Below are 14,769 nucleotides of genomic sequence, written 5' to 3'. Positions count from 1 at the left end.
CCCTAGCCTCAGTGGAAAAAGCCTACTTGCATTCACTCTATCTATACCCATCAAAATCTTATACACCTCTATCAAATCTCCCCTCATTCTTCTACGCTCCAGGGAATAAAGTCCCAACCTATTCAATCTCTCTCTGTAACTCAGCTTCTCAAGTCCCGGCAACATCCTTGTGAACCTTCTCTGCACTCTTTCAACCTTATTTACATCCTCCTGTAACTAGGTGACCAAAACTGTATACAATACTCTAAATTCAGCCTCACCAATGCCTTATATAACCTTACCATAACACTCCAACTTTTATACTCAATACTCCGATTTATAAAGGCCAATGTACCAAAGGCACTCTTTACGACCCTATCACCCGATCACCTCCTCAAAAAGTTAAGACATCGAAAAATATTGTTAAAACAAACAGGGTTCTAGATGTATACACAAGACAATACGTAACAAAAAAGTGCGATTTTGTGCTTGCACAAGATCCTGGTCAGATCTGAATTATAATAGTGTGGCCAATTCAGGCCTTCTTGCAAAGCAGGATATATTAAAACTTTAGAATGAGACGGCCTTGAAGTTTAACTTCGGTTTATAACACCTGAATACCACGGCCTATTGGTACTATCGCTAGATTATTAATCCAGAAACTCGGCTGATGTCCTGGGGACCCGGGTTTGAATCTCACCATGGTCGGTGACAGAATTTGATTTCAATTAAAAATAATCTGGAATTAAGAATCTACCGATGACAACCATTGCCGATTGTCGTAAAAACCCATCTGGTTCACTAATGTTCTTTGGGAAGGAAATCTACCATCCTTACCCGGTCTGGCTTACATGCGACTCCAGAGCCACAGAAATGTGGTTGACTCAACTGCCCTCGGGCAACTAGGGATTGGCAATAAATGCTGGACAGCCAGCGATGCCAGTGTCCCACGAATGAATAAAATTAAATGCCCTCTCAGTGCAAGGCAATTAGGGATGGGCAACAAATGCAGCCGGTGATGCCCACATCCCATGTAAGAATTTAAAAAAAGAGCTGTGTTTATCCCTTGGAGAAGCAGAGACTTGAGGATGATATAGTTGAGGTTTGTTAAATAATGAAGAGTCTGGACTGTATTCATGCAGACTGAATTTCACCTGGCTAGTCCAGGGAGGACCAGGAGTCACATTTACATGCTACGTTGCTGGCCGGACCTAGCACAGGTCATAGGTAACCTGTATTATAAATCAGGATCAATGAGATTGCCTCTATTTCAAATGCCTAAGGGGGTCTCCCTCCCCACTCAACAAATTAACTTGGGTTTATCTGTCGTTGAAAGGAGAGGGTATGTATTGCACAAGGCAATTAAGAACAAACAGTACAGCACAGGAAAAGGGCCCTTCGGCCCACCAAGCCTGTGCCGATCACGTTGTCCTACCTCGACCAACCACCTGTATCCCTCTATACCCCGCCTGTTGAGATAAATCTTAAATGTCGCTAACGTTTCTGCCTCAACCATCTCCCTTGGCAGTGCATTCCAGGCCTCCACCATCTGTGTAAAAAACATCCCCCGCACACCTCTACTGAAACCTTTCCCCCCCCCCCCCCCCTTACCTTGAACCCCCTTGTGATGGTCATTTCTGCCCTGGGAAAAAGCTTCCAACTGTTTATCTATACCCCTCATAAACTTCTATCAGATTGCCCCTCAACCTCCGTCTTTCCAGGCGGAACGATCCCAGTTTATTCGATCACTCCGCATAGTTAATAGTCTCCATACTAGGCAACATCCTGGTAAATCTTTTCTGTACTCCCTCCAAAGTCTCCACATCCTTCTGGTAGTGTGGTGACCAGAATTGGACACAGCATTCCAAATGTGGCCTAACCAATGTTTCCGATACTGTATGGGGAACAGGCTCGCTGGGCCTTTAGAAATCTCTTTTGTACGTGATAGAGACTGTAAGCAGACTGTTTAGCTGTATCCAGCCTGATCTTGATCTCATCCATTGCTGAATCACACATACTTTGCCAAATGGCTAATGAATTGTGCCTTGTCCCCACTCCATATAAAGTATTTATGCTGCCTGCGACAATGCCCTTCCTTAGTAACCAATTCCAAAGGGAGAATTATCTAGCTTGTTGTTGAACATCGAACAGCTAAACAGGAAAAATACTAAAAACACAGCATCTGTTGGGGAGAGAAAGAGTTGAAATGCTTTCTGATCTGAAAAGTGCTTCCAGCATTATCCACCTTTCTTTCAGCATCGTCAGTATTTGTTTCCAGGCTTCTAACACTCATCTGCAATTTTGAAACAACATTTCTCTTTTGGATGAACAAATTCCTTTACCGTTTCCTCTCACTTGTAAGCTCTTTACTCCTAACTTGCGGTGACTGGAATTTGAATCTTTCACCACATGAACAAATTGTTTTAGTTTACTTTAATCAAATTCCTTCTGAAAATTCCAATTAGATCACCTCTGAGCCTCTTCCATTTCCAATCTTAACCATTTCTCGTAACTTGCAATTCCCAACATCCTTGTTCTAGTTCCACTTACTGTAGTTCCCCCTGTAGTAAAAGAGCTTCTGCGCATCCAGATGAATGACATCTGTGCAGACATCATCCAGGAAGCCCTGGTCGTGGGATACAATTAACAGAGTCTTCTTCCAGGTTTGCAGGTAGCTGATAATGAGAGGCAGCCGGTTAGTACAACTCGAAGGAAATAATCAGAGGCAGTTCAGATGGGCTGTGTGGGTAAATTCATTATTCAGTCAATTACCGAGTCATACAAACCAGCCCCTCAGCCGACTCCCATGCCGGATCTCAAAAGTATTATTATTGTTCTCTGTGCCCTTAGTATGGGGAAGGGCAATGGAACAGGAAAATTTACCAAACCTACACACTGACACTATGAAACTGGCTGATTTTTTAATAATTTAAATTGCACCAAAATATCCGACTTGTTAGATGCAAAGGTGATTGTGTGGGAATACCGATGAAGTCATAGAATCCCTACAGTGCCGATGAGGCCATTCAGCCTATCGAAACTGCACCAACTCTGATAGAATATCACTGCTGCCCTAACCCTGTAATCCCACACATTTCCAATGGCTAATCCATTTTACCTACACACCTTGGGACACTAAGGGGCAATTTACCTTGGTAAATCCACTTAACCTACACATCTTTGGACTGGGAGGAAACCGGACCACCTGGAGGAAATCCATGCAGACACTGGGAGAATGTGCAAACTCCACACAAACTCCACTCAAGCCAGGAATTGAACCCAGGTCTGGAGCTGTGAGGCAGCAATGCTAACCACCGTACCGCCCTTAGAATCACTGTTAGAATCAGTTTGACAGAGATTAGCTGTCCTTGCCCAATTTTGCTTTGCTCTGCAAATCACCAGTTTACTTCGATATCTGAAGCAAAAGGCCAGTGATTACAACCATCAGAAGACATTCTTTACAGGAGTTGTAAATCGAACTAATTCAACAAAACATAGAAAGTAGAAGCAAGAGTAGGCAATTCGGCCCTTCGAGCCTGCTCCGCCATTCATTTTGATCATGGCTCATCGTCGAATTTAATATTCTGATCCCCCCATATCTCTTTAGCCCCGAAAGCTAAATCTAATTTCTTCTTGAAATCAGACAATGTTTTGGCCTCAACTACTTTGTGGGAATTAATTCCACACATTCAACACCCTCTGGATGAAGGCATTTCTCCTCACGTCAGTTTTAAAAAGTTTACCCGTTATCCTCAAACTATGACCCGAGTTCTCGACACCCCACCATTGGGAACATTCTTTCTATGTGCTGGCAATTTAAAATTAAGAGTTTTGAATAGCTATATAGGTACAAGGTTCAAATTCTCTATTTCTGTCATGTAGAAACAGCTCCAGTAGCGAGGTTGACTTCATTTGATTTATTGTCACATGTATTAGCATACAATGAAAAGTATTGTTTCTTGCATGCTATACAGACAAAACATACTGTACATAGAGAAGGAGAGTGCACAGAATGTAGTGTTATCATAGCTAGGGTGTAGGGAAAGATCAACTTAATACGAGGTAGGTTCATTCAAAAGTCTGCGTTGTTATTTTAAAAAGAGTTAGAATAAAGTTTTAAAAGTACAGAACGAGTGTAAAAAAATAGAATTAGAGGATATGCTGGGCACAGCTTGCAAGAAGTCGCCACTCTCCGGCGCCATCTTCAATATCACCTGTAATCATTTTGACTGCAGGTGCTCAACTGAGATAGAAAGGATGGAGCATTACTGCTGCTTTGCACTGGTGTGAAGTCAATTCACATACTGACTTCCATAAAAATGACCAATAACTCTGGAGCAACCTCTGTCCTCAGTCTACAATGAGTGGCAGTGGTTAGCACTGCTGCCTCACAGCATCAGGGACCCGGGTTCGATTCCCGGCCTGGGTCACTGTCTTTGTGAAGTCTGCATATTCCCAGTGTCTGCGAGGGTTTCCTCTGGGTGCTCTGGTTTCCTTTCACAGTCCAAAAGACATGCAGGTTAGGTGCACTGGCTGTGCTAAATTCTCCCTCAGTGTACCCGAACAGGTGCCGAAGTGTGGCGACTAGGGGATTTTCACAGTAACTTCGTTGCAGTGTTAATGTAAGCCTACTTGCGACACTATTAAATAAACTTTAAACTTTTAAACATAAACCAAACATCGTGACAGTGAAGTGTCACCTGGAGAGATTAGGGATCAGCTTTATGGAATTCTGGTCACAGTCTGAAGATGTTAATGGGTAGGTTTGCCTGCTCTTGTGCCTAGAGCTATTGGATTGCCTACTTGTGAACACTAATAAATAAACATTTAAACTTTAAAATTTAAAAAAAAGATTCATTGCTTCCCACACAAAGTTCATGGAAAGCTGATCAGAGTTTGGAGGGATTTGTGAATTTCGAGTTTAAAATTCAAAACATGCCAGATTGTGAACCCGTATTATCAAAATCACACATACTTGTTGAGCCAAATGACTGCGTTAAGATCCAGGTGGTTTGTGGGCTCGTCCAACATCAGTAATGTGGGCTCCATGAACAGGGCTCTGTAATGTACAAAGGAACATAGTAAGGAAGTGGGCACAAAGACAACAGGTGAGGCAAACCTTGTTCTTGGACTTCTCGCTGTCCTTTCATTCAAACCATTAAGCTGCAAAATTGCACAGTATTTGGTTCAGCTGTTCAGTGAAGTCTTCAGCCTCTATCCTCCACTATACCGAGACAGTCCTTCTCTACCTGCTGCATCCATTCTCCCCATCCCAGAGGTAGCACTTATCCTCATACAGCTCCCATCCACAAGGGAGGCGGTGGCGTAGTGGTATTGGCACTGGACTGGCAATCCAGAGACCCAGGGTAATGCTCTGGAGACCCGGATTCAAACCCCACCTAGATGGTCAAATTTGAAATCATCTGAAATTAGAAGTCTAATGATGACCATGAAGGTATTGTCGAATGGTTCACTAATGTCCTCTAGGGAAGGAAATCTGCTATCCTTATCTGGTCTGGCCTACATGTGACTCGAGATCCACAGCAACGTGGTGGACTCTTAAAGGACCTCTAGCAAGACACTCAGTTCAATTAGGGATGGGCAATAATTGCTGGCCTACATCCCATGAATGAATTTTTAAAAAAAAATCATAAACCAAAGGCAGTCCCTTATCCTCTCTCTGCCCTCATCAGGCCCTACAAAGGCAATCACTATTCTCTCATCTTCTCCTATAAGCTTCACCCACCCCTGAATTGAGGGTCCTTCCCCTCTATCAAGAAGGCAGCAGCTCCTTATCTTTCGCAGCATGTACCATTCATTCCATGATCATTTACCACCACTCCTCCTCTAGTCGTCTTGTGCTCACCGTGCCAGTGACACTCTCATTCTCCAGCCTCCAGAGAATTTCTTGGTAGCTCGATTCTGCATCTCAGGAGTGAAGCTCAGACCAGCAAGGATACGACGGGCTTTAGCTTCCGCGGCGGCAGCACCGGTAGCACGCAGTTCCTCATATACCTACAGAGAGGCAAAGAGGGTAGTCACTTACAGCAAGGTCGGCTTCACAAAAGACACAGCATGTGACCTACTGTTGAAAAATCATATCTCAACAAACTAGATTTTTCTTTTAAAATTTGGAAGGACATTGTATTATTTGGACCTGAAGATGCTGATCTAGATTTTTTTTTTCCACAAAAATATCATAAGTTCACCTTTGGACTGGGAGGAATGATGCCCCTTTCAAGAAATCATCTGACCAGTACGGTACATGAGGAAGCAAAGCTGCTCTTTAGCTTTGAACTGCAATCATTTTAATTGATGGAGGAAGAAAAACTGAAAGAACGCAAAGGATAGTGACCTATAGCAATCACATGGCAGGTTTTAAGCTTTTGAACCTGGTGTTTTTGAACTCAGTCTTTATTGGGAATAAGCCGAGGAGGACGAGACTCTCCCTGTCTTGCCTGAAATCCCATGTAGGATTATCAACCTGTGGCCAGAGAGTCCTCATCCAAGTGAAACCAGTCTGCATTTGGAAACCTGCAAAGCTGAGACAAAAATAATTGATCCAGCTTATGTAGTCCTCCACGCCGAGAACCTCCAGGCATCTGCTGGGACCAGTGGCCTGTCTTCTCAGGTCGAAGGTGCCAAACCCTGCAAACTTTTAAGTTTTTTTAAACACCCATCTCTGCAGATACTACCTTCACTACTGGTGTCCTTTGTTCGAGTGCCTGTGCGTGCTGGGAAAGTTTTCAGAGGTAAGTAGTCACTAGCTTGATTCCAGAGATATGGGGTTTGTTTTATGAGGAGAGATGGAGCAGTTTAGGCCTATACTCTCTGGAGTTTAGAAGACAGAGGAGATATAATTGAGGTGTATATGATGATGAGAGGTATTGACAAAGTAGATAAAGAGCAGATGCTTCCTCTTGTGGGGCGATCTAGAACAAGAGGTCATAGTTTTAGGATAAGGGATCGCAAATTTAAAACAGATGAGGAGAAACTACTTCTCTCAAACTATTTCTCTGAATCTGTGGAAATCACCACATCATAGTGCGGTGGATGCTGGGTCATTGAGTAAATTTGAGGAGATAACAGATTTTGAATTAGGAATGGGTTGAAGGGTTATGGAGCACAGGCAGGAGAGTGGACTCGAGGCCGAGATGAGACCAGCCATGATCATGTTAAATGGAGGAGCAGGCTCGAGGGGCTGAATTGCCTATTCCTGCTCCTAGTTCTTATGTTATACTTTGAGATTACAATCTTGTGTTAAGCAGTTCTTGCAACTTGTTATAAAAACTTGTTTGATAATATGATGTGAAGATGCTGGCGTTGGACTGGGGTGGGCACAGTAAGGAGTCTCACAACACTAGGTTAAAGTCCAACAGGTTTATTTGGAATCATGAGCTTTCGGAGCACTGCTCCTTCATCAGATGAGTGGAGGTAGATATATGCCGTGTTTGTGAACCTACCTCTCCACTCACCTGAGGAAGGAGTAGCGTTCCGAAAGCTCATGAATCCAAATAAACCTGTTGGACTTTAACCTGGTGTTGTGAGACTTCTTACTGTATGATAATAGATCAGTCTGAGTTTCTTGAAAGGACCCTGATTAAAGTCTCTCTCATTCTGGATGCCCGGAGTGAAGGTATACAATTGGACATTTTATGAATAAATTAAACTTTTAAACTCGTGGTACAACCTGAGTAATGGAGCTAGATAATCCACAAACTCCTCCCAACCCAGTCATAACATTATATAATAGGAAGCTTGTAGGCAGGGGAAAGTTGAAAAGGCAATTTGGATGCAAAAGATCCTATTGAACCTCAATCTTCAAAGTTACATGCTGCCCCCTGAAAGGCTTTCTCGAGTCACTAACTAGAGAAAGCCACTAACAGAATCTTCTACTCCTATTGCAATAAAATGGTATTTAGTCCACCAATATTCCTCTCCATTCAAAACAATTCAATAAAACCATTTGCAAACTAAGTAACTGCAGACAAGACGACACCGGTCAAAGAAAACCAGTATCTCAGAAAAATATTTGGTAAATCAATACTTTTTCCCCCTGAATGACTGGTTATAATCCCATAGAATGAAGGTGGCCCTTTAGCTAATCTGAACTCTCATCATTACAAATTTAACAAATTTAAAAATCTCTTCCCAAGTGTGGCATCTATGACAATGTGGCAGTCCTTCCGCCATTTCATTATGTGCTTAAGTCACAGAGGGACTTTTGAACCACAGGCCAATAACTGACTCTCAAATGTATTTTGGCTGAACATCGACAGGACACTGCAGCAGTGTGAAATTGCCTTTGATAGAGTTTGGCTGAAACTGTGGCTCCTGACAAACCATCGACTCACACCCCAGTACATACATGGAGGTATTATCCCAAACAAGCCGACCCAGTCAGATACCTCTCAGGAAACACTGAACTCACTGAGGCTCATTTCTCTTTTAAAGAGAAGACCGATGGACAACTCAATAAGATTACAAAGCGGTATGGTAGGGTAGACCCTGCCACAGTACTTATCAAAGTCCCAAATGATATCCTACATGATTGTGACAAAGGCAAATAAATTTCTCCTCCCCCTCTTCAACCTGACTGGAGGTTTTGACATAGTTGATCGTACCACCTTCTTCCAACATCCAGATGGATGGGTCCAACATCCTCCTGATGTTGTGTATGTGGTGTCTGTCACTTTAAGATAGTACAGAAGTGAGCCACCTGACTTGAGGCACCAATGAGAACCAAGAGCGAGTGATCACACCAGAAAAAGAGAGAGAGATTTCTCAAAGATTTCATTGCTGGAACCATGTTGTAAGCATGTAGAACTGGGCTCTGCCCCAAGGCAGCCTTGGTGCTGCATAAACCTCCTGTACTTAAATTTCACTCATCAATAAATTCCTTTTGTTTCTAACAAAATGTGAAATCTCTTGACGACGCCATAACAGCCAAAACGTAACACCTGGTTCCATTCTTATCTGCCTAATCAGTCAGAGGATTTCAATGGCTTCTCTTCCCACTCTCCCACCATCACATCAAAGAAGCAAACCCGTGGGTTTCCCAACCAGAAACCATGGATGAACTGCTTGCTGAAGTCCAGGTCTGAGGCGTTCAAGAAAGCTGACCCTGATCAATATAAGAAAGCAGATAAGATCTATGGAGATCCGTCAAAGATGCCAAAAGACTGTACCGGACCAAGCTAGAGTCCCAGGCTAGCCACATGGACTCCCACCGATTATGGCAAGGTCTGCAAGAGATAACAGGCTTCAAGATGAAGGCATGTAGAATCGTCGGCACCAATTCACCCCTCCCCGATGAGCTCAATGCATTCTATGCCCGTTTTGAGCAAGAGGTCAGCGACAGCATGCCCCTCCACCCCGGATGCCTTGGATGAACCTGTATCCAAGGTTACTACTGCAGATGTCAGAACAGTCCTCTCAAAAGTCAATCCACGGAAAGCAACTGACCCGGATGACCACTCAGATCCTGCGTGGACCAACTGTCAAGGATATTAGCAGACATCTTCAACCTCTCTTCACACCAATCTGAGGTCCCTATCTGCTTCAAGATGACGACCATCATCCTGGTACTGAAGAAAAGCCAGACAGCATGCCTTCACGGCCATTGTCCAGTGGCTCTGACATCCATCATTATGAAGTGCTTTGAAAGGTTAGTCACGGCACAAAGCAATTCCAGCCTCCCAGACTATCTGGATCCACTACAGTTCACCTGTTGCCCCAACAGGTCCACAGCAGACGCCACCTCCCTGGCTCTACACTCAACGCTGAAACACCTAGATAACGAAGACACCGATGTCAGACTCCTATTTATCAACTACAGCTCAGCCTTCAACACCATTATTCCTACGAGACTCATCTCCAAACTCAGTGACCTGGGGCTCGGCTCGGCTCCTCCCTTTGCGACTGGAACCTAGACTTCATAATCCACAAACTGCAATCAGTAAGGATAGGCAACAACACATCCTCCACGATCATCCTCAACACTGGTGCCCCACCATGCTGTGTTCTCAGCCCCCTACTATACTCCTTATACACCTACGACTGCGAGACCAAATTCCCCTCCAACTCGATTTTCAAGTTTGCTGATGACACCACCGTAGTGGGTCGAATCTCAAACAATGATGAGACGGAGTACAGGAAAGAGAAAGAATCTGGTGAACTGGTGTGACGACAATAATCTCTCCCTCAATGTCAACAAAAAGGAGATAGTCATCGACTTCAGGAAGCGCAGTGGAGGACATGCCCCTGGCTACATCCATGGGGATGAAGTAGAAATGGTTGAGAGCTTCAAGTTTTTAGCTGTCCAGATCACCAACAACCTGCCCTGGACCATCCGTGCCGATGCTATAGTTAAGAAAGTCCACCAATGTCTCTACTTTCTCAGGAGACTGAAGAAATTCGGCATGTCAGCTACGACTCTCACCAATGTGTACAGATGCACCATAGAAAGTATTCTTTCTGGTTGTATCACAGCTCCTGCTCTGTCCAAGACCGCAAGAAACTACAAAGGGTCGTGAATGAAGCTCAGTCCATCACTCAAACCAGTTTCCCATTCTTTGACACTGTCTACACCCAGTGCCTCGGAAAAGCTGCCAGCATAATTAAGGACCCCACGCACACCGGGAATACTCTCTTTCACCTTATTCTGTCAGGAAAAAGATACAAAAGTCTGAGGACGCGTACCAACTGACTCAAGAACAGCTTCTCCCCTGCTACTGTCAGACTTTTGAATGGACCTACCGTGCATTAAGTTGATCTTTCTCTACACCCTAGCTATGACTGTAACACTACATTCTGCACTCTCTCCTTTCCTTCTCTATGTACGGTATGTTTTGTCTGTACAGCGTGTAAGAAACTATACTTGTCACTGTACACCAATACGTGTGACAATAATCAATCAAATCAAATCAACTATTACCTCTGGTGGCCCCCAAGGATCAACCCACCACCTCCCCATTTCTATAGCACATACCATCCCTCAGCAACATCATCCAAAAAACACAGCATTAGTTTCCATGGGTGTGCTGACAATCCCTAGCTCTACCTTCATCGTCTCAAAATTGTCAGGCTGTGTTAAAAGGGAGTCTAGATGAGCACAAGAGGAAGAAACAGGGGATGACGCTGATAGAGTTAGATGAAGTATGTGTGGGTAGTTTGTGTGAAGCATAAACAGTGACAAGAACCAGCTGGATTGAATGCACTGCTGCACGTTATATTTAATTGCTTGTACCGCAGCAAGATTGACAAGACATTTGCAGCACGGTAGATTGTGTGAAAGACAAACATGGACTGGGCTGTAGTTTCGATGCACGTTGCGGCAGTTCAGTGATAATTTGTTACATTAGTTAGATGACGACGAAGGGGTTAAAAAGTTAACTGAAACGTCAATGCTCACCTTTTGCAGTCTTTCACCAGCTCGATCATCTCCCTTCTCCAAAAGAGCCTGGAGTTGTCGCTCTTCTTCCAACAGCTTTAGCCGCTTCATGTCAGCTTTCAGAACAGCATCGACTGCTGCTGTGTCATCAGCTCTTACCTCTGAAAGAGAGAGAGGGCCCCAGAAGGTCATTAGCTCAATGGATCACTTTTCAACACGACAGTATCTCATACCTCTCCTTCCTCACTGCATGCCATATCTATTCCACCCTCTATAACACACGCTTTTGCCAAGCTTGTTTAAATGATGAGAATGCTGGATAGAGTGGTGTGATGAGTCAGGACTCTTGGTCGGGAAAGCACTACATTTTAAATGATCTAGACAAGAGACTTTGGTAGCAAAGGTTTGCGGGATCCACACAATGTCAAGACTGGTTAATACAGACGAAGATAAGCTACAGTGCGACCCATAGAAATCATAGAAACCCTACAGTGCAGAAGGAGGCCATTCGGCCCATCGAGTCCGCACCGACCACAATCCCACCCAGGCCCTACCCCCACATATTTACCCGCTAATCCCTCTAACCTACGCATCTCAGGGGCAATTTTAACCTGGCCAATCAACCTAACCCGCACATCTTTGGACTGTGGGAGGAAACCGGATCACCCGGAGGAAACCCACGCAAACACGAGGAGAATGTGCAAACTCCACACAGACAGTGACCCGAGCCGGGAATTGAACCCAGGACCCTGGAGCTGTGAAGCAGCAGCGCTAACCACTGTGCTACCGTGCCGCCCCAAGTTTTTTGGAAAGAGAAAGGGATGTAATGATAACCAGACTGTATCATCCACACCACCCAAGTGCACTTTCCAGTAGTAGTATCTGATAGCAGTCAAGAGCAGGGCCCTCCTTTGCTACACGACCACTGAAATTGAATCGATCCATCAAATTTGGCTTACCTTGTTCACAGAGCAGCACATCTATGTTGGGAGGAATGTTCAGCACTCGGTTCTGGATGTGCTTCAGCAGTGTTGTCTTACCCTTGCTGTAAACAGAAGGTATGATGTTAATATCTCTAACTTAAAGAGGCCACTGCTTATACACGGTCTGTTTGCCCAATGCACAGAACATTACTGATGAGGCCATGCACCTTAAGAGGGATCACCAGATGTAGGACGTGTATACTGTGACGCACAAAAGTATTGCAACGATGTAAAACGGGGCAGACGGACATGAGGGTCGTTACTTGTCTGTTTGTACTTTAGTATGTTCCAAGTGGCTTCCGTAAAACTTTGGAAGGACAGTGTAGTGCTGCAGCACAGCTGAGGGAAGATTGGTTTACAGCGAGACTTTTGGCGTTCATAGCATGCACTCAGCAGGTCTTTTCCTTTTTTCTTCTAGTTTATATACTTATTTTTCAGATGTGCTTGTCCCATCAGAAATACTTGCACACCAGAATCCGCTCCACACAGACCACCTCATTCTTGTGTAGGGAAGAAGGGAGGGGGCGTTCTTTTGTTCGTGGTTAGAATCTGGAATGGAATGCCCGAGAGCATGGTGAAGGCAGATTTAATCATGACTTTTAAAAAGGAGTTAGTTAAACATCTGTGGAAAGATTTGCAAGGCTACTAAGGGCATGGGAATGGGACCAGCTGAGTTGCTCCTGCAGAGAGCCAGCACAGACACAATGGGCTGAATGGCTTCATTCTGTGTTGTAAACATTCTATGATTCTGTAGGCAAAAATTTGGCAAAGGAAGTGTAATGTGAACTTGTCCACTTTGGCAGGAAGAACTAAAAAAAAGGTTTAAATGGAGGGAGACTTCAGAACTGCAGTACAGTGGGGCCCGAGTGTCCTGGTACATCAATCACATGCAGGTACAGCAAATGATTACAAAAGCAAATGGAATATTGACAAAATTGTAAGGGGAAATAGAGTATAAAAGTGCGAAAGTGTTGCTACAGCCGTACGGGGCCTTAGTGAGATTGAATCTGGGGTGCTGTGTACGGTTTTGGTCTCCTTATCACATTGAAGCAATTCAGAGAAAGCTCACTAGGTTGTTTCCTGAGCTGGTTAGCCGAGACTCACTGGAATGTCGAAAAATGAGGGGTGATTTTAGTTTAAGATAAAAGATTCTGAGGGCTAGATGCTGGGAGGATGTTTACGCGCATGGGTTGGGGGAGGGGGGGAACCACCTAGAACTAGGCTGCAAAGTTTAAATATAATGGGTCTCCCATTTAAGATGGAAATGAGCAGGAATTTATTTTCTCAGAAGGTCATTAGTATTCTCTTCCATGGAGGTCAGTGCAGGGTGCTGGGTTATTAAACATATTCAAGGTCGAATTAGACAGAATTCTGATCTACGACGGAGTCTGCTCTTCCAATAACGACACAGAGCCTCTCACATTCACCCGAGACGATAGGTAGGGTCTGGTTTCCAGGTTTCATCTAAAAGACACCACTTCTGATGAAGGATTGCCTTAGAATTGCACGCAAGTTCTGGATAATGTGTTTAAGTCTGAAATCAGTACATCAAACAGTCTTCCACTCCCAGGGATTATATAGCACAAAGGCTCGCATTTACTAACTGCATCCCAAAGAAGAAACTGCTCGGCTCAATGCAATGTAAACCTATGTCATTCTGCGCACAACATGCAGTGAACATTTTAGCTAAAACTCCACTGCAAGAGGAGCCTCTGAATAATTGTGAGCAATGTTCAGAGCATGGGTATTTAATCCTGAATACACTGCAACAAGGTAAATTTGTGGCTGCACAAAAGGCTCAATTTCACAGAGGCCACTCGGATTAATGCAGCTGGTCACCTCACGGGCATCAGTTCAACAGAAATTCACAAAACACAATATTCCACTCAGCTTATACAAGGAGTGGCCACTTTGACAAGGGATCTGGGAGGCATCAATATCTGCAGAAGTGAATTTTAGCCAGGAGTGAGGAAGAGATAATGGGGGAGGTGTTTGGGGATGGGAACAAAAAGTGAAATGAGTTCTGCAATGATAACAAGTAACTTTGTGTTATCAGGAAGATGAGGGCTTCAAATGCCATTTGGAAAATTACTTCTACTCATTGACAGTGCATCAAAATAGGTTTCCCCTAAAGACAAATATTATGAGTATGTCTCCATATTCTACCCAACTCTATAATGGTAAACATTGCAATGAAATACAGAAAATGCAGATACGTGAGCACGATACATTAATTCCTCGCTTAACATTGCATTTGGATTCCTGAAAAGCGAAATTTTAAACAAAAGGGTATTAAGCGAATGAGATTTTTGCATTAGAGCCAATGCTTCAGTTAAAGCTACCTAGGGAGTGAAAGCAGCTTTGAGTTGAAGGGGTGGGGTTGGGGTGGTCACTGAAGTAAACCGCAAAGCTGGA

The 14,769-nt window shown here is 44.0% G+C and overlaps 1 protein-coding gene across 2 annotated transcripts in view; it reads right to left on the bottom strand.

Annotated features, from left to right (window-relative positions):
- The window catches only part of abcf1 (ATP-binding cassette, sub-family F (GCN20), member 1), a 68,306-nt gene that overhangs the window by 17,232 nt on the left and 36,305 nt on the right, over window positions 1-14,769 (bottom strand). For both annotated transcript variants that reach the window (XM_078217472.1, XM_078217474.1), the window contains exons 15-19: window positions 12,331-12,416; window positions 11,393-11,532; window positions 5,846-5,994; window positions 4,955-5,038; window positions 2,530-2,654 (exon numbers count right to left, since the gene is read on the bottom strand). In XM_078217472.1, coding sequence (XP_078073598.1) covers window positions 2,530-2,654; window positions 4,955-5,038; window positions 5,846-5,994; window positions 11,393-11,532; window positions 12,331-12,416 — 584 coding nt within the window. The remainder of the gene's footprint in view (window positions 1-2,529; window positions 2,655-4,954; window positions 5,039-5,845; window positions 5,995-11,392; window positions 11,533-12,330; window positions 12,417-14,769) is intronic.

This window comes from Mustelus asterias, chromosome 8, assembly GCF_964213995.1.
Source record: "Mustelus asterias chromosome 8, sMusAst1.hap1.1, whole genome shotgun sequence".
Lineage (NCBI taxonomy): Eukaryota > Metazoa > Chordata > Chondrichthyes > Carcharhiniformes > Triakidae > Mustelus > Mustelus asterias.
This window is presented reverse-complemented; position numbering and strand designations above follow the sequence as displayed.